Source organism: Eucalyptus grandis, chromosome 4 (assembly GCF_016545825.1).
Source record: "Eucalyptus grandis isolate ANBG69807.140 chromosome 4, ASM1654582v1, whole genome shotgun sequence".
NCBI lineage: Eukaryota > Viridiplantae > Streptophyta > Magnoliopsida > Myrtales > Myrtaceae > Eucalyptus > Eucalyptus grandis.
In genome coordinates, this window is record NC_052615.1 from 8,241,690 (window position 1) to 8,263,131 (window position 21,442).

The 21,442-nt window shown below is 36.1% G+C and overlaps 1 protein-coding gene across 1 annotated transcript; it reads right to left on the reverse strand.

The window, feature by feature from the left end:
* Positions 1-83: 83 nt before the first annotated feature.
* LOC104440860 (probable LRR receptor-like serine/threonine-protein kinase RFK1) lies at positions 84-10,386 on the reverse strand. The gene is given in 25 exon segments (XM_039311118.1): positions 84-767; positions 1,037-1,187; positions 1,305-1,542; positions 1,637-1,847; positions 1,935-2,056; positions 2,488-2,580; positions 3,720-3,915; positions 4,000-4,295; positions 4,298-4,387; positions 4,952-4,995; positions 5,163-5,210; positions 5,297-5,359; positions 5,507-5,572; positions 5,948-6,016; positions 7,083-7,154; positions 7,249-7,320; positions 7,428-7,499; positions 7,600-7,671; positions 7,755-7,817; positions 7,921-7,992; positions 8,178-8,249; positions 8,327-8,395; positions 8,509-8,580; positions 9,529-9,703; positions 10,213-10,386. Coding segments are annotated over 25 exon segments (2,997 nt in total). The 5' UTR covers positions 10,307-10,386; the 3' UTR covers positions 84-362.
* Positions 10,387-21,442: the final 11,056 nt, after the last annotated feature.

Here is a 21,442-nt window from a genome sequence, read left to right on the forward strand (position 1 = left end):
TAATAAAATGTCTAATTGCATGAGGCGCTAAATTTAAAGAGAATAAAAAGCCAATCCAAATAGGTTTGGAGATAAAAGAGGACTAACCGAAGATCGTTCCATTAATAAATTCTACACAACTGAACGGAACATGTTTACATGATAGTAATCATGATAAGAACGACCGCAGTGAGATAAGGAAAAGGTGAGGCGAGAGAAAAACATCTTTTGACTACTATTACTAGTAAAATCGGTAAAGAATAATATTGTACAGATGATGCATCCTTCTATGCATCACCAACGAGCCGTGCATAAGATTTGTACAAGCACCACGAGCTTCGTTGATGCAGCTGCAAAATTGCTAAATCTAAGAAAACATACACTTATGCTAAATACAGTCTTGACTCTGGATTAATTTCCACACATTCATCGTGGGTAAAAGCCGAAGTCGAACCAGAAGTGTATACTGCAGTCATGCTCCCTGATGGCGTGTTCCCCGAATGGCTTCCACCCATGCTTCGACCCTTCGTGTGACGGTCAAGGTCTCTCAGAGCCTTGAACCTCAGGTCTTCGGTGTAGTTGCCTGGTGTTGGGATTGAATCTGGAATAGTTGCCCTTCCTTCGAGCATGTTCACCACCTCAGACATTGTTGGTCTTAGCGATGGTGATGCATTGGTGCAAAGTAGAACTACTTTGATAACCATTTCTGCCTCTTCTCGATCAATCTCAGGCTTCAACTTCTCATCCACTAGTCCCATCAAGTTGCCAGATTGTTGTAATTGACAGGCCTGCAATCATAGCATTAATATCGTCAGCATCGAATAAATGGATCACCATACTATGTTTCAGGACATTTTCTAATATGACAAGCACCTTTATTAAATTCAATGATGTAAATGCCTAAAAATTTCTAGTACTGAAACCGAGATAATTTAAAAGTGAAGATTTTCTTGAAGTGAGTAAATGTTCTTCCCATGAATCTCATCATACCATGCCATCTCATTAGATTGTTCATCATATAGAGCACCGGTCACAGTTAAAAATGAGAAGAACTTACCCAATCCAAGAGGCAAATGCACTCATCACTTGGCACAAAACTATTGTTGCTTTGACCACTAACAATTTCCAATACAAGAACTCCAAAGCTGTACACATCTGCTTTATAGGTGAGGTATCCCCATAGGGCATATTCAGGTGCCATGTATCCCCTGCAAATAAGGATATAAGTTCTAGGTTAAAATTTCCATCAGACATCAACATCATACATATAAGAACAAGTCAAAATATGGTTTTTGTGATAATCTCACAGAGACATGGCGACTCACATTGTTCCGGCAACCCTGGTGTTAATATGAGTCTTTTCCTCTTCATCGAGCCTAGCCAATCCAAAGTCAGATATTTTGGGGTTTAAATCTTGATCCAGCAGCACATTAGTAGCTTTAATATCTCGATGAATAATTCTAAGTCTGGATTCTTCGTGAAGAAATGCCAGACCTTTAGCCACTCCAATGCAGATTTGAAGCCTTGTAGGCCAGTCAAGTTGAAGCTGATGGTTCTGTGGACCTACAAAATACCCATTCACTGTTTATACACCCAAATTTGATGACATGGCATGAGAATTTAGCAAGAACTACAATTGAAAAATTCCTAGACTCACCAAACATAGCATGGAAAAGACTATTATTCTCCATATACTCATAGACCAGCAACAGTTGATCCCCTTCAATGCAACAGCCATGAAGCTTGACAAGGTTAGGGTGTTGTAAACAAGAAATCATGCCTATCTCATTCAAAAATTCACGATTCCCTTGCTTCGATCTGGATGAGAGCTGTTTAACTGCTACCAAAGTACCATCAGGTAATTGACCCTGCACACCACAATAACTCACAGTTTCTTCCAAAGCAAACTAAGTGGGAACTTTGTTATTGTCGACATACGAATAGCACTTTTATACCTTGTATACAGGACCAAAGCCACCCTCTCCAATCTTAGAAGCAGGATCGAAATCATTAGTTGCTGCTTTAATTTGATGCAAAGAATAAGTCCGTATTTGCAGATCCAATCCTTTGTTATCATCTGGACAAGGATTTTAAAAAATCAGTGGGAAATAGTTCTCCAATGCCCAAAGGAAACTCTTGCAGCAATGCAGACTAAGATGTATAACCATAGTTTTCCAACTGAAGAACCTTTTTCTTATTAAAAAAAAAAATATATATATATGTGTGTGTGTGTGTGTGTGTGTGTGTGTGTGTGTGTGTGTGTGTGTGTGTTGCTTAACACATCGAGAAAACCTTGCTTCTTGAGGAGGAGCAAAATAAAGAATGAAGGAATCAAAGTGAACAAAAATGTAGAAAGGAACATTCATGAATAAATGCGCCTCTGTGTTTCTGTTTCTCTTTTGATGTGTGAATGATAGACATATATATATATATGGCCCTGAAAAAAGGATTTCATCTGAACTTGTATACATATGATCCACATTGAAAGGGAGGGATTCATGGTACAACCTGCAGATTTTCTTCTCCCCCTTTTCCCAGTCAAGTACCCTTTCCACCAAAGGATGCACAGCATGAAGAAAACAAAGCACGAGACTCCAACTCCTATGAAGATAGAATTAGTTCTCCTTTTCCATGACTAGAGCAAGCTTCAAAACCTGCCCAATGAAACAACTCAAAAGATAATACTACTTCTGAACAAAGCACTAAGGAAAACATCAAAGGAAAAGTACAAGCTCTAGTTTATACTGTGAATGAAGGAAAGAAATCCTTCTATTTTGCTTTTGAAAACCAACATCATGTAATGCATGATCTTATTTAACAAATAATATAGGTTTAAACAAATCCTCCTTAGGTACTTTCTGCACTCAATTGAAAGAACAAGAAAGCATTTTGTTTATATCCATGTCTTTATATGGTTTCATACCACATAAAAATTATCGTATGCACAAAACTGCAAGACTAGTAAAATTCACTCTGTTTCAAGCATGATCCTAAAATGTACCAGGTCATGTCCTCATCCATGTGGCAGTGAATGCAAATTTAAACAAAACACTTCATCTGTTTTCAGCTTTCAACAAGGAGAGAAGAAAAGAATGAGATCTACTCTTGACATAGAGGAGAGCAGCAGGTGCACTTTTTCAGCATGTTATACTGTAGCAATTTGACTAAACTAAGGTGAATATTGAAATTTTTTCTATGTTTATCATTATAGAGACAGCATGATAAGAAGCCAGCAAAATGAAGTGTACTTCATCCTTTAAGCATTCAGCAAAAGCAGAAGCATAATATTTTTGAAGAAAACCAAATGCCCATAAAATTTGACCAGAGTATGCCTCCCACACGTATTCAATCCACCTTTAAATGAAGCAAGCTGGAGGCTCAAACAACTAGAAAGGTCTAGTTACACATACTAAAACTGGACCTGCGAAGAAAAAGCTACAGCGACATATTCTTAAAATAAAAAAAAATAAATAAATAAGGTAGTAGTACTACCATTAGTCTGAGCATATAATGGACACTGATTTATCCCTAAGTTGGGGTGGGTAATGTCTCACCCAATAAGTTCTCTTACTCATTGAGACCAAATTATAATGAAGCAGTTGGACTTTTAATATTAAACAATCAAAGGAAAGGAAAGGCAAAATTACACTGGTTTTGTAAATTGCAAAGATTTTGTGCAAAACATTTACTGACTTCTAGTGCAATTATACGTAAAGAAAAGATATAAACAATTCACTCACCAGAGACAACAGAAATTGCTGATACTAGAGGACCATAAACACTTCTACGGGGAATTCTTGTTGTTCCTTTACCAGCCCAAGAAAATCGGACCTCCAGCATATTATTGGTCACGTTGACATTAAATATTTCCACTACAGGTTTTTCAACCCCACCCGCCTCATCTTTGATATTGAAATCCTTCCGGACTAATTTGTCCTGTGATATTGTAGCATGTTGAGAGGAATGCCCAACTCCAAATATGTATAAAGCACAAGATGCAACAGTAACATGTGGAACTACCTGAATATATATATGGAACATTCGCTTCCCGAGACTATTAAATGCATTGTCAGTTGTGAACTGAATCTCTGCAAACCGTAAATGTACAGTGTATTGTCCATTTCTTAAGCAATAAAAGAAGTAGGTAAGCGAAATCGGAGAGATTCTTGCTGTTGTATAGCTAACATCCATGTTTGCATCTGATAAAGTTACAGTGTATAGCTTATTTTGGTAATCATTGTCGTCCATGAAGTCACCTGTGCTACTAAACCCCCAATTCCGATTTCTATTAAAGGAGTATAATGCAGTACCACCCTCACCTGTCCATCTCCTTCATACAGAACAGTCTGTTTATTTTCTTTAATGTTTGCATCTTGTCCGCCACAATTAACATGTCGGCAACTCGAATCTGTCAGGACAAGTTTAAACTTCAGCAAATAAATGGATGAACCTTAAATGAGAAAGCAGGGAAAAAGTGTTAGCATATTTGCATATTAAGTCATACCTTCATCTAATAGGTTAAGCTTTCAAAATAGTTAGCAGTGGTTTTACAAAAATTTTACATGATATCAGAGCAAAAGGTCCTTCATACAAATCTTATCAGGCCTTTATTCACCTCCCTATTATACATTTCCATGCTCAAGTTGTTGACCAAAGTCCAGCTTACAAGAGAGGGGGAGTGTTTGAGCATTGTTAAATCAGGCCTTCATTTAATAATTTAAACTTTAGAATAGTTGATAGTGGTCTCACAAAATTTTACAAAAAGAATGCTCTGCATCCTAGGAACAAAATAATGAGGGGACACCATCCATGAACCGAAAAATAAAACCTTCTCATTTTCCATAGAGAAACATTGATGAGACCATTTAATTGAGAAGGCAGTTACTGACTCATATACATATCAATTGGAAGTTTTAATACAAAAAGGCATTGTATCTAATACATGTTTTGTAGCTCACAGAAAAATACTTACAGCGTGAACAGCGGAAGTTGTCCAAGCATGGCATGGCTCTACTTCTGCGGCAGAGTAGAAACATAAACCGATAGTTAAAGATAAGTGTTCCTGCCTTTTGAAAATGAATCGAGGACACAATAGTTTGAACAGAGCTAGCAAAATAATAAATGATAGACCTCTAAAGCAAGTAAAAGAATTGTAAAGGGAAAACAAAACCAAGAAATCTTACAAGTTGTTCTCTTGTGAAGAGCTTCTGTATAGGTTCAAGTTTAGGTTCCTGACAGATGAAGAAAAACTGACTTATCAGATTTCTTAAGTACATAACACTATGACCTATTGGGCAAAATTCACGAGAATCCTCACAAGTTGTCCTGACAAGCTCGTTGGTCGGAGCTTTGCCATGAAAAGTTGTTGTAAGAAAGATCACTGCATCCACATTACAAAAAACATTCAAGTGATTTTATCTTAAGGTGAAGATTTGACAGTAATTGTAACCCAAATAAGCAAAAGAGGGCACACCAAAATTTCAGAAAGTAAGTTTGTAAAATCAACATCGATGAGAAGAAAACATACACACTGGTTCCATCCTTCAAGATTGAGTCTGGTACTTGTCCACTCAGAATATTGCCCATTAGAAAGCTGGCGAAAACAAAATCTGGTGTTTTAGCATTCATGAAGAAAAATTGAGCACCAAAATGAATGAGAAAAACAAAACTTATTTACGCATCTGAATATATAGTGTGACATAGTTACAGATTGAATGCCCCCATTTGAGGTTGAAACATCTGCTACTACAAGCATGTTGGGTTTTGTAGAACGTGGCTTCATATCTTCCCTCTACCTCTAAGAGCGCATAAAATAAAAACACCAATATATGTGATGATCACATGGCTCGATTTTTCAGCCTTTAATTCAATCCTATCAAGAAAGATTTCCATAAAAAATCTCCATTTTCACGGTCATGTCACCACCCATTTCATTATATCTCATACAATTGATAGGGTACAGACTTACATAAATCTCACACTTTTTGCAGTTATTGTTGCTGGAATTTCACCAACTAATCTGTTGAAGCTGAGATCCCTGTTAAATGAAGGATATGAGTGCTTGTATGTGCAATGTTACTCCAAAAACTGAAGACAGAAATCTCAAATAACAAAGCCAGTTCTAAGTCTTGTGCACAGAACATAAACTTGACCGGATGCAGAAATTAATGCCAAACATCCTACCAAGAAAACCCCTGCCCATATTAGTAACTTTCTTGTATAGTTAAATTTGGTCACCAACTGAAAAACGAACTTTGGATTAGTATGAATCACATATTCCCAATTTATACACAAATTCCATACAACATCAGTTTGGTCCTCCAGTCATAAAAACAAACAAAAAAAAGATGCATGGCTTATTGCCATAGTGGCTTGGCGATGTTAGTCAAGTACCATTTGTGGCCGTTAATCAGGAGTGGAACCAAATCTTTTGAGGCTATGAATTATACATATCTATAATATTGCAACTCACACTGATTGCCAATTGTAAAGTACAAGTAAGAAGGGGCAGCAGTCAATGTCTTGGTTGTGGGAAAAAAATGTCCACTTTCAAGGCTCTAATTATAGGCGCTTAGGACAGTCCACCATTGTGGATCAGAAGAAAAAAAATGTGGACAACCATAGCAGGAGGCAATTCTGTATTAGTGCTGAACAATTTGACTGTTCTTTTTATCATAAAGAAAGATCAGTACAAGTTAAAGTCCCAACCGATTTTTGAACCTAACTTCTGGCATATGCGAGGCAACACCATCAATAGAATATATCGTGTGATCATGCAATGTTATCATTGTGCACTTTCAGCTCTCTTGCACAGCATGACTTTGACACTCCTACTTGCGCATCTACTGTTTCTCATACGGCGGCTAACATAGAAACTTCAAAGTTCATTCGAGCACCCAGACAAGATTCACCAGTACCTTTGTGCAACAATGAAAAATTGTACTGACTTCTCTGAAGGATCTTTCAGATCATGGAAGATGGTTAGAAAGTCTTTTCAAAATTGAGAATGAGTGATGTGGACATTAGCATGATTTGTACTGTACATGATGCAAAAAGCAAGCTAAGAAATTTTACAGACGATAACTCACACCAGTTATACTTACATAACTTCTAGTTCTTCGAAGTTCCAAATGTAAGAGGGAATCTCCCCAGATATGTTACAGTTCCTTAGCACCCTGACAATGTAACAGATTGGTTACTCAAACATCCGTGACATCTGACAAAATGATCTCCTAGTAGAGAAATGAGTGAAACAAGAATCAAACCTACAATGTTACGAGGCCGGTCATATTACTGAGATTAGGAAATAGCTGGCTGGGACTGATTATGTCACTCATTCTCCTGAGAAAGATATAAGAACTTGCTCTAAATTTCTCAACTTGATAACTGCACGTCAGATTTTCAAATATGAGTTTCACAGGATCATGAACAGGATACTGTATGCTTACAAGTGGGCCATGTTATTCAAAAGTGAGACACCAGTTGGAATAGGCCCCTTCAGCCCACTTGCGATCATCTCTCTGCATATCACAATATGAAAAATGATAGTTACTTGCTTGGAATGAGTAGTATTTGCTTTTATTCATCATCTCTAGCTTAAAAGAATTCAAACGATCTTACAATCTATTGAGTTGTATGCAGTTCTTGATGAACTCTGGTATTCTGCCACTGAAGTTATTGTCATTTATCCTCCTGCATTATGCAATTGAAATGTGTCATCAGACATTTGAATTAAGATATATAATCTGTATGGGAGGAACAAGACAACATCGTACAAATCTGTAAGATTTATCAAACCAGTTGGCAAGTTTCCAGTTAACCGATTGGAGGATAGGATCCTGCCAGCATAATAAGCCAAGAATAGACCCTCATCAACATCTAATATATACAAAACTTGCAATCAGAAGAAGTGGACAATAAATAAATAATGCAGCATCTTACAGAGATTGTAGGTTGATCAAACTTTCGAGCTCAGGAGGAACGTTGCCAGAGAATTGGTTGGCCTCAAGGCATCTGATTTAGAATCCCCAGTAAAATCACTAATAGTATGACCCAACATAACTTAAGACAAGGAAATTGCATAGTAAGTGTCCTAGCTTTACCGCAAATAGTAATCATGGCAACCAAGAGATTCTATAGACATTATCACAGCTGTAAGCAAACTTGCAAGCAAAGAGACAAAGATATCGAAAACGCACAGGTATGTGAGAGAGGTGATATTGCCCAAAGTCTTTGGAATTTCCCCAGATAAGCGATTCACGGGGACAGAGCTGCATCAATCACTCCATTATTTAGACCAAGCCTAATGAGATGCCAGTACAAGATAGAATTATTAGAAGGATCTTACATTGAAGTCAACTGCATAGAAGCCCACTCCTGAGGTATTGTCCCATAGAGGTAGTTATAAGCGAAGTCACTACAAGAATAAGATAGTATTTATCCACAAAGTAGGATTTCAAATAAGTATTCCATGTCCATATATTAGCTTATATCTTCAAGAAATATGATAGTGTTTAATTAAGGTCTCACATTTCTCTAAGGTGAGGAAGCTTAGCAAGTTCAGGGGGAAGGATCCCAGGGAGACTAAAGCCCTTGAGAGCTCTACAAAGCATCAAAACAAAAATTAGACAAACTCAAGTAACATCACACAATGAATGATAACAATTTCTACACAGACAAACAACAGAAAGAGGTCCTTAAGGGCTATGCAACAAGCAGTCAATGAAACACTGTTTTAAATTTGCAAAGCACATCTATACTCACCAATGCTGCATAAAAGCTGTTCTTTGAAAGGTTACAAGGAATTATAATGACCGGATTTAATGTTTTTTAACCAACTAGGATGAAAATTAAAAGGAAGTACAAAAGAGTATAATTAAAAAAATACTCAACATATTCTAGGATAATTCACTATGTGTCTACATAATCTTCTAAAATGTCATGTTTGGAATTGGATGTTATTATGGTATAAGAATTTTGAACTAAATAGTGGCTGGCAGTCCAATAAGCATGGGAATATTAGGTAGATGATTACAATCTAAACATCCTACATATTATATATTTTTAAAAGAGAGCCAGCATCTTCTTGGTTCCTTCTGATGAATATTATGAAAAATTGCAGAAATTGACTCAATCAAATTATACAGATTTTTACCTAGTCTACACGTATCAAAAAATTCCAGCTGCAGAAACGAGGTCCTTTTTTTCTCATACCTGTATATAGTGAGGCTCTCATTTGAGTCAGTCTCAGCTTTCAAGGTCTCGCAATAACTTGTTTCCCAAGAAAAATTGTGGACTCAAACCTTTTCATGTTTTGTCATGTAATGCATGTTATTCAGCTGCCTATGTAACACCTCTCATTTTGTGTTTGCAACCAAGAATCTGAACATTGTCAAAGCAGCCCCAGATATTCACACTATTTACTGTTGTAAGTTACATCAACCCTGCTTAAGAGACCGTATATTATAGATAGACAAAAAAGAATTATTTTCTCCAGTCAAGGTGCAAAACTATGCATTAAATCTGAGTAACGAGCTGAGGAGTATATACATGCTTACGACATGACAGGAGGTATCATTTAGGAAGTTGCATTCACAAGCAACGGTACTCTCGGCTCCTTTTGGTATTTCTGTTGTTACACCAACTTTTACGACTTCACAAGAATCACCATCAAACTCCCAATACTTGGCCCCCAGTTTAGCAGCAATTTGTTGAAGGGCGTCCACTGAAACCCATTCAGAACCACGTAAAGAAGAAAATAAGCAAAAAGATTAGTGTCATTGCAGTAACCTGAGTAGCCAATCAAATATTTAAGGATATTTGCCTGATATCATTAGCAAAATCAGGCCAACTGACTAAGTTTAGTAATTCTGCTATGCAGACCCAAGAGAAGAAACCACTCCAACCAAGATCAATCCAAGAAACAGCAGAATCAGCATAACGGCAAGCAAAATAAGAATTGTGGACAACGTGACGAAAGAGAGAACTGGATTTTGTCTGTTCTTTTTATTTCTGTTGTAAGTTACTGTACAGCAGATCTCGTTGTGCTTCAAACCCACTAAAGTAAGGCTGAAAAACACAAAATTCCATAAACAAAGACAGATGCAAAGCCAACTTAGCTGCTCCAAACCATCTTAAGAAGGCAAAGCTCAGAAAAACTCGGCACAAAACTTTTAATTAGCTCCAAAGTTGACAAAATAAAAATAAAAATAAAAATGAAGATTTTGCACTCACCTTCTTGGGGAGAAACCTTTGGTTCAGCCAATCTAAGCATCCTGAAGTAGCTCAAGGCACAAATCAAGAAAATTAAGGAGTTCTTTGCAACCATGATCAAGAGAAAATGTGGGTCTCAGATAAGCCAAGACCCAGGTAGCTGTTTTCGCTTTCAGGACTTGTCAAAAGAAGCAAAACGAGGAAATCTCTCTCTCTCTCTCTCTCTCTCTGTACTTTATTTGACGTTTATGGGCCTTGGAGGTGTGCATGCTGGAGCGTAGCCCCCACCGTACCGAACGAACTCAGGAGTCAAACTTTCTTTTTCCGTCATTTCAGTTTCAGAAGACAAAAATATCATCACCTAAACTTTTCCTGTCAGATTATCAAATTTTGCCTCGGGACTTTTGTGAAGGTGGAAGGTGTTTTTTTTTTTTTTTTTTTTGGTCGGTTGAAGGTGGAAGGTGTTAGCTAGTAAAAATTACAATTACTTGTGCTCGACTTTTGGAGGGTTTTTTTCTCATTTTTTTTTCTGATATACTGAACTTCTCAGTTGAGTTTAAGCTTAAATTAATTTAATTTTCAAAGAACTCCACAATATTATAGTTATTACATTATACTATACTCGTGACTCATCGAGTAATTGAACTTTCAAGTTTCAATTACACATATCAATTCACCATATTATAAATCGACATGTCAACATTTAGACACAACGACATCATTTTAAATTTACGTTATGTAAGCTCTAGCTTAGAGTAGAATATGCTTGCTATTAAAAACAAAAAAGTCCTAGCATCAAAATGTTAATCGAGTTTATTTGACCTTGAAAAAAGCTTATTCGGTAACACATGATCAAACCCATTATATACATACTTAACGTCGAAGCTATATACTATAGTTAATACCGAAGCTCAGAGAATGTACACTCCAATACTCGCCACTAAACACTTCACTTATGATATGTGGGACAATTTTTCCGCATGCCACCTGTTGGACCAATAAGCTTTTGCTATAATTTAATTTTGTACTCGTGAAAAGTTAAAGAAATTTAATGATTTTGCCAAAAATGAGAATTTAGATTAAGGCATCATGACTATGTAGTGAAATCTCCATAGTTAGGATATTCAATGAATATAAAATGAAGATAAACAAATAAATAATATGAGCAAAGAATAAGATTATAAAACAGTAGCTCTTGTTTCTACATAAGTTATTTAGTGACATGTGTTTTAAATAGAAATGAATTTTTACCATGTGAACTAAATAATTTGAGCATAATAATTTATGAAAATGTAATTGGAGCTCGATATTTTACACCAGACTTAAATACAAGCAACCAACTATATATGCATATTTTTTTGGAAAAAGAAGAAGACTAGATATGCATATTTACATTCTCCCCCTTTGTAGAGGAAAAATGGGAATGTAATCGAAATTTAATCGTGAGCCTAAAAGCCGAGATCTCTCTTGGGGTTGACACCTTTGTAGCTTGAATCATTGCTAGGCCACTTTAGTGGGGCTTGAACTCGAAACTGAAAATGCAAATTCTCCTAAAGTAAAATATATATTTACATAATCAAGTTATATTCAACATCCGACAAGTATTTGCCATCATCACAAGCTGCTTAATCTATTAATGACGTAAATTGGCCTTCCTGCTAAACATCCTTTCTTCCAAGAATAGGACAATGATAATTGCATTATAAAGTAGGTATGCTATTACGTTTAAGGCATTATAAAGTAGGTATGCTATTACATTTAAGGCATCATGAAAGTTTCAATACATAGAAAAAAAAAATGCCACTACTCGCTATGTGCAAATGTACATGAATTGGCCACTTGTTTAGGGGACCGTCAACAATGGCTGCCAGATAAAAGCTAATTTCAGAACATCTCAATCTCAGGGTTGATGTATTGGATTTTTCAAAGGCTTTTGCGTCGTGATTACAGTTGGCCGATGACGATCTGGAAATGACTTTTCCTTCGGTGGAAGTCCTTTTTAAGCGGGCTTTGACCGCATGGACCGTGTTCGATTCTTCATCGTTCGTTATTGGATGCAATTTGCATATCTGGACGGACAGCGACGTGGGTGTCCGACCCGGAGACGAGACCCCATCACGTAGAATTATTTTATCGGAGCTGACTAGATGTCCGTTCCGACGAGAGTGGGGCATGGTCGAGGAGAAATTATTATACGACCATAGTAAACGTGCATGGCTGCAAAATCGCGGGGCTGGAAAGAGAGACGACGTGTTTGAATAGAAGCCGTTTCAAATTCGCAATCAAGCGACGTGAGACGATACCGGATTGAGAATTGCTATGGAGTCATTGCTAGGGGCGATGATATTGCAGTCGTGAAGTGTTCTTATTCCTTTTCTTTTTTAATGAAGTGACTTATTTTCACAAGGATATATAAAATGTCTCATTCACCTGTATCAAACGAAGGGCTTCATGCATACAGTGGATGGCGTGGCTCCTAAAGTTACTCTAGGTGGGTAGAGAATCCATAATTTGAGTAAAAGACCTGCCACTATTGAGAAAACTTCCTAATAGATTTTGACGTCAACAAAATTGTTCATGAAAATTTGGTCAGTCTGATAATCATCTTAAAGTATATTGATCTAGAAAAATACTCTTGGAGTGAAGTTATCTCAATCTAGTTCGAACTGAAGACCAAACTGTTAAGTCTATTTCAGTTGGAATAAGCTCGGGCTTAAGTTTAGACTTTATATTGAAGATGAAAATCTTCACACTATGACTACGTTTGGCGGTTGAGATGAAATTCGAGATAAGATCAATATTATCCTATACCGTGTTTAATGCTTACTCAAGATAGTATTAAATTGAATATAAAAGGGATATAAGCTGGATAAAATTACTCTATAAGAAAGATGGAATATAGATAGATAGGATCACCGCCCTCAGCGGCGCAGCTGGCTTGGGCTCTCTCCCCCTCATGAAGGGGAGAAGTTCGAATCCCAAAAGTGTCGTTAGGGATTCTTACCTAGAGTATTGTGACAGTGGGTTTTGCAGTCACGTACTATGGCGATGGATCCTGCAGTCGCTCCTTCAAAGTTTGTTCGCCGGCTATCGGCTTACGAGGTTCCCTAGGTTATCAAAATATATATATATGTAGGTAGTGTGTGTGTGTGTGTGTGTGTGTGTGTGTGTGTGTGTGTGTGTGTGTGTGTGTGTGTGTATATATAGGATTTGTAATATCCATAATATAAAATTTATTTTTTTCAAATAACAAAATTATTAACTTAAGAAAATTGAAATTATATTTCAATATAAATAGTATTTGAACTCTAATATAAGAAATTCAAAATATGAAAAAAAAATGAAAATTTAGCTTTTTTAATTTAATCTTAGTTTTATTTATATATTCGACTTTAATTCTATCTTATAATATAAATTCAATATATAAATATAAATATATATTATATTTATATTTATTACATTTTGAGGCATTTTTGTATTTTAGGTATATTAGTACAGTTTACTATTTAATAAAATTTCATCAAAGAATGATGAAAGGGGAAAAAAGAAATAAAAAATAAAATGATTTAAAAAAGAGAGTAAAAAATAAAAATAAATTAAGCAATAATTTCACAAGAGATTTTTACCATATCGGTTTGTGAACTTTTAGGTTTATTTACATTGATGTGTTTTTTATACCAAAAAATGTACATAAGATTATGTGAATATATCTGACTTTATTATTGCAATTCACCAAATAATAGATTGGATGTAGCAAAATCCGTAGATTTCTTATCTTATCTTATCCTATCTAGTATTATTCTAGTTAGAAATTCAAACAACCAAATAGTGTAAGAAAATTACTTTTGCTCCCATCCTGACATAAGTTGAGACTGAGACAAGTTCAAAACGTGACTCAAGTCTAGACCAAGACAAGTTCAAAACATGACTCAAATCTAAAATGAGACGCAAGTTTAGAACATGACCACAATCCAAAATGTATAATGGCTAGTGATCTGGTTCATATTTCACACTAAAAAATATTGGATTAACTCAATCTTATTTGATTGGCAAATCAATTTTGAGACAAGTTCTTTTCAAATGGAGATGCTTTACTTATTAAAACCAAGACTCTAGTTGTATGGGTGATTAGAATCAAGTGAAGATTTAGTTTTGTCTCTCAACGGCCACACAATTTTCTTGATACAAATTTGCCCAACTAATAGATTAGAATATTATCCTTTGGAGACTATCCAACGACTAGTTTGGAAATAAATGAGTTTATAAAGAGACCAAGGTACCAAGGAGCATGTAAGAGACGAGACCCAATATTTAGAATTCCAAATTATGAGTATACTTCGACCATACACTTGTTTTTCGTAAGCTTAATTTTTGTGATCATGAGAGAAGTACAAAAAAAGTAACCGAGTGATATAGTGTGATCTATCAGACATTGAGTGTTAATACTCAATATTATAATCTCTTATTAATCATCTAGTGGAATCTAGCCAGTGGACTATCAGTATGGGATAGTAAATGTAGGATTGATTTAAGTCAAATCACTATAAATCTTGCATGCAAATTATCTTGTCCCTAATCTCTTTTGGTTTATTATTATAGTCTATTACACACTCACAAGGTATTTCTAAAGTTTGTTCTACTATACAAATGATTCTATATAATCTGATCTTTTGTTCAGATTTTGATCTTGACTCTTTCTATTTCACTTTGAATTATCAAGATTTTATAAAATCCCTTACTTACCCCCCCCCCTCCAGGTGATACTTGCTATCTACTTCAGCCACGTCCAAGTCAGGAGCTCCCACTCAGCTAATTCAATAAGGGTTAGCTACATGATGTTTATAGACACTTTGCAATAAGCTTAAGCAACATCTTAAGTTGTCTCGATTGATTAAAACTCAAAAATCCAATGATGAGCTTGAATTCAACATGTAGTTTAAATGAATTAAAAAGTTTTTGAGACGTACATGTTACGAAATCGCATGTTGATTCCATAAAAGTAACGCTCGCAAACAATTCACCAAGCATAATACAATAATAAAAGGACAGAATCAGAAGAACACACCAGAAAATTTGTTAACGAAGTTCACCCAAACCTAGGCTATGTCTCCACGCAGAGGTACTCTGCAAATCTACTAGATTTCGAAAAAAGTTGGAATACAACAATGATCTTCTCTCAAGATCATGGCACAAAGAGATTGAGAACTCTCGTAAAGAAAAAACTTACTTTTTTCTTCTCTTTTTCTTGCCTCTTTATTTTCTTTTTCAACGTCTTGATGGTTAGCGTCTTACCATCGTTAATATAAAGGTGTAGCTTTTAACCTAAAAGCAAATATAATAAAAAAGACAAAAAAAAAGCCTCTAAAAATATTTGGCTTCATCTATAACAATCTCCCACTTAAAGACAAATATACCTGAGCACCAAGCAACTTTGCATCCATCTTCTTCAAAAAAGTAGTACTTGAAAAAACTTGTGCCTTTACAATACTCCTCATCAATCAACATGGAGTAATACCAATGGTAGTGATACAGAAAATATGATTATCTTTGTCTACTACCTTGGTCAACATGTCAGCTTGATTCTTTGAGTCATTAATCTTCTGTAACTTTAATTCATTATCTTTCAATGCCGATATGATAAAATGATAATGCTTTTTGATATGTCTAGTCCTTGAGTGATAAGCTGCATTCTTTGCTAAGTGCACTGCACTTTGACTATCACTCCACAGTGTACAGACTGGCTGTTTTCGATGTAGCTCCTCCATGTAATCTTGTAATCATATGATTTCCTTGGAGGTTTTTGTGATCGTCACGTATTATGCCTCTATCGTCGATAGAGCCACTACTTTTTGTAGTTGAGATACCCAACTCACTACTGTACATGCAATTGTAAATACATATCCAATGGTACTCTTGCCACTATCTCAATCACTCGAATGATCTGCATCTACATAACCTTGTAACTTTAGAGATGTATCACCATAACAAAGTGAGTAATTGAAAATACCTACTAGATATCTCAATATCCATTTCACTGCATTCCAATACTCTCTGCCTGGGTTATGCATATATCGACTCACAACTCCCACTACCTATACAATGTTTGGTCTCGTGGCATACATCAAACTCCCTACTGCTGATGTATATGAAACTACCGCCATCTCATCTTTCAAAGCCTGAGTGCTCGGACACATCCTTGAAAAGTTTGAAGTGACTCGCTAAAGGAGTTGCAACTGATTTTGCCTTGTCCATGTTAATTTCTTTAACACATTGTTCACATAGTCTCCTTGCGACAGCCATAATTTCTTATTTTCCTGTCCCTGATGATTTTCATGCCTAAAATATTCTTGGCCTCTTAAGTCTTTCATAGCAAACTGTGATGATAACATCTTTTTTACTTCTACGATTCTCTTCATATTGGAACTAGTAACCAGTATGTCACCCACATATAAAAAGAGATACACAATGTCACAATCATCATACTTGCGAAAATAAACACAGTGATTAGACTCACAGTGTGTAAATCCTTTTTCTTTCATAAAACCATCAAATTGTATGTACCATTGCCGCAGAGCTTGTTTCAAGTCACACAAGCTTTTCTTCAAGCGACATGCTATGTGCTCCTTACCTTTAACTTCAAAACCCTTAGGTTGTGCCATATATAATTTTTCATCTAAGTCACCGTGTAAAAACGATGTTTTTACGTCTAACTACTGATGCAAGCCAAGGGTAGGCTTTCTCAAACAATAGGATGGGGAGAGTGACTCGTGCACGGGAAACAAGACGAACAGAAATTTCAGCACTGCGCAAGCTCAGGAGAACAGTCGTATCTTTGTCGATACAAATCGGATTGACCTGATTCTAAAGCCAAATGAACAAAGACTTCTGGATCTACAATTTCTATGTTTTGGGTTTTCTGAAATAAGCACTGTAAGATGGTCGAAATTGGGTTGGAAATAACGAACAGAATATGAAAAGATGGAAACTCCGTTGGTTGCTCTTCTAGGCCTCCAAGGAAGTTGAGGGGGCACCGATTCTTCTAGATTGATGACTGCAACTCTTCAAGGATGCAGATTTCAAAAGCTCCAACTCTTCAAGGATGGAGTGAAAACTCTTCTAGGTTTTCAAAGGGATAAACACTACAAGGTTCACGATACTTGCTTCAAAGCAAAGTTTTTTTTTCATTCATCAAATGTCGTCTTTCTTCTACAAGGAATTGGATGGCTTATATCGTCAAAGAAATAAAGATAGAGCATAGAAACTTGAAAGCATTAAAGAGCTTAGGAACTAGAAACTAGAAACTAGAAAAATAATAAAGAGCTTAGGAACTAGAAACTAGTAAAAGCATAACGTCTTCATGGCTCCCAAGGTGTCTTCTTTCAAACTTCTGGGATGGAGTCAAGATTTCGATACAGCTTCTCAGTTTCGTCGAGCTTGAATACGGGCCGATCTTCTTGGTCGAGAGAGCTGGTCTTCAATGCGGGATGCATCAACTACTCAAGATAAAGATCCTCCACTGCAACTATACTCAGCAGAACTCTAATTGTTGTCATTTTCACTACAGATGAAAATATCTCGAAGTAGTTGATCCATTCTTTTTTAGAAAAGCTCTTGACTACAAGTCTCGCCTTATATCTAATACTACTATCTGCTTCATTCTTAATCATGTACACCCATTTGTTTAATAAAGTTTTTTTTACCAGTAGGCAACTTGGTAAACTCCCAAGTTTTGTTATGAAGTAACGAGCTCATCTCGCCTTTCATAGCACACTCCTACTACAAGTGAGACGTGTCTACCTTTGCCTCATCGTAAGTCTCCGGTTCCCTTAAATTTGTATATAAAATATGGCTAAGAACAGTATTAGCTGATGGATCAAAAATTATCTTTGGCTTTCTCACACGTGTAGACCTCATCAATACAGAACTTCAGGGTCGTTAGTTTGCTTCAAATCACTGCATTCCTCTTGAACTACCTCTTCACTAATAATAGGCTCATCTTGAACCTCTCTTTCAAGCACACTTTGATCTACTGGAAACATTTTCACTGGCATTGTGTCTAATTCAACATATTCTGGTTCTACTACCTTCTCATGCTCTGTTTGACGATCATTGTACATCTTTTTTTTCATGGAATACCACATTCTGACTGTGGATGACTTTGTTATTCTCATAATTCCAAAGCTTATAGCCATACTTGTCGCCACCGTATCCGATAAAGATGCACTTCTGGGACTTAGTATCAAACTTTTTCATATCTTCCCTATCAATCAAAGCATATGCAATGCAACCAAACACCTTTAGATGTGAATAATTAATCTTTTTATCTTACCACCGTTCTTGTGGTATTTCTCCATCCAATGCACTAGATGGACTTCTGTTGATAAGATAAACAACTGCATCAATGGTGGCAACCTATAAGTATAGTGGGAGACCGCGCGTAGCCTCATGCATCTCGCATGTTCTAGAATAGTCATGTTCATCCTTTCAGCTATACCGTTTTCTTGAGAAGTTCTAAGAACAATCTTTAACCCGTGTATGCCTTCTTGACTCAAATATTCTGCAAATTCCTTACTTGTGTATTCACCACCATTATTAGACTTCAGGGCTTTAATCTGATAATCTATCTCTTTTTTTACCATGGTCTTCCACATTCTAAACATCCTGAATACTTTTGATTTTTCTCTAAGAGCATAGACCCAAGTCTTCCCTATCGCATCATCAATGAAAGTGATAAAATATCTCTTACCGCCATAAGAGAGTTCCTAAGTAGGTCCACATACATTAGTATGAACCAACTCTAGCTTCTAACCTTTATTATGTCGTCCATTCAATTGAAAACTAGCAACATTATGTTTTCCATAAATGCAACTCTCACAAAAATCTAAATCAACTTTTTGCAAACCCGGAAGTAATTTCTTCTAGTGTAATTGCTTTATACCTTTTTTCACCAAGATATCCCAAACGATAATGCCAAAGAGTAGACAAATTACCTATAGCCATTGTAATTGCAACCATATCACTCATATTGTCTCATTGGAGAAGGTAAAATGCACCCATACGCTTTCTTTTTGCTACTACTCTTGCCCATGAGGTTATCTTTCACTATTCGTATCCAAAAGTTATTACTAAACCTTCTTGCTCAAGTTTACTGGTTGAAATAAGATTTTTCTTTAATTCCGAAATATACCTAGTTTCACGTAAAACTAGACGTCCTCCACCTGAGATGTTCACAGTCACAGTTCCTTTCCCAACAATAGGACACATGTAGCAATTCCCCACAACCACTTGTTCGAAATATCCATTAGCATAATCATCAAATATGTAAGAAGCACCAAATCAATAAACCATTTATCTGTCGTCAAGTCAAACCTTGCAAACAAATACAAATTATCTAGCAATGTCGCGACCAAAATTTTCGGGTGTACCACCTAGGTTTGGCTAATGAATTGTTAAGCCTAGACTTAACTCGAACTCTCCCAAACCCATATCAATTCGTGACTTAAGTTTAAATTTCTTAACATGCAAATGGATTTTATATAGAAGTTGTCACTAATCAGTTTACGGTAGGTTGATTAGACACCTAAGTAAAATAATTTACGAACTAGAGACTTCGGATACAGGGATTTGGTTACACTAGATTTCTCTAATGTCCTTCCGGTACCATTTTTTTTTATTTTCAAAAATAGTTTTGCAGGCAGTTTGGATTGATTTTAAATATATTTCCCTAACATGTGAGGTGATCATGCGGGTGTGCAATCCACCAATTTAACACCCAAGGAAAGCAAATAAAAAAAATGCAGGGACTTACCTCGTAGCAACGAAAGCATCTGCATTATTAGATCAAAATTTACATCAACAGTTCTACATATGATTTCTAATTAACACGCAATTTCCTTCTTCTTCTTTTTTCACTTATTTAATGAGAATCATACAATGCATGCTACTAATCTAACATGAAAAGATATGACATGGCAATATGACCTAACTATATGACATAATAAGATGCAATCTATACTAAAAAAAATGGAATCAATTTATTCTAAGGCATTTTTTGGTATTTTCCCTGAAATTCGAAATTATAAAAATGCGAAAATTATCTATCTAAATTAAAATATCATCTAATTTGTATTAGGAATGAGGTTAAGCCAAATCCTAATTTAAACTAGAATGTTATCCTAACTTAGAAATCCCTAACTAAAATGCAATCTATTTAACAAATTTATCTAAACTTATAATAGATTAAAAACTATTATCTAGAATTAAACTATATGAAATTTTACCCCACAATGCAATGACATGCAAAGAATGCCCTAATTCTATTTTTTTTTTTTGTATTTTTGTATTAATTTCGAAATTAAAAATTGTCAAATAATTAAACATGCAACCTTAAGTTAAAAAAACTAGCAACCTAAATTGATTGATTTGATTTTTTATTTTTATTTTTTGAAATTCGAAATAAAATTCCTATTCTAAATATGCAAACCCTAAAACAAGAAATAAACTTAATCTAACTCATATTTTTGGATTTTTTTTTACAAAAACAAAATCAACTTAAACGACAAGGCAGCAGATCGTAGCAAGACAATATTGATATCCAAATTGACAAACAATATCTCGCGCATGAGATCGAGTTGGCCAATTTTAAATAAATCGCAAAACAAATCTCGGACGTGAGATTGGATTGGCATTTTTCAAGTGATTGCGAGTCGGATTTTGGGCGCGAAAATCGAACTATCAATCACAAATTTCAAAGGCTATTTCATGTTAAACATCTCATCCTTACACTAAGGAATAATTATACTAAAAAAGAACATAATAAAAAAACGAAATAAAGTAAATAGAAAGAAAAACTACCTAATTTGCTTTTCTTTTTTTTCCTTTTGTTTTTCTTTTTTTCCTTTTCAAGCAAAGCAACAATGTGGTGATCGTCCAAGGTTAGGTCACCGGTGTTCGGAGCTCCGGTGTCGACCGGTGATGGGCGGATTGGCGGCGAGCGAACCGGCGGCAAAGTAGACCGGCAGTGGACTCCGGTGGCGTCGGGCGCGACGAGAAGGTGAAAAACGCGGGCGTCGGGTCGCGGCTGGTCGCGAAGATCGACGGCTGAGCAGTGGCGGCAGTGTGGTGGCAAGGGTCGGCGGGTGAAGGAATACTCAAGTGACGGGGTTGCTGGTACTCGACCGATCAAAGGCGCAGCAACAGCAGAGGTGCGACGAGCCGGCTCGAGGTCTGCTAGGTCGCGGGTTGCAAACGA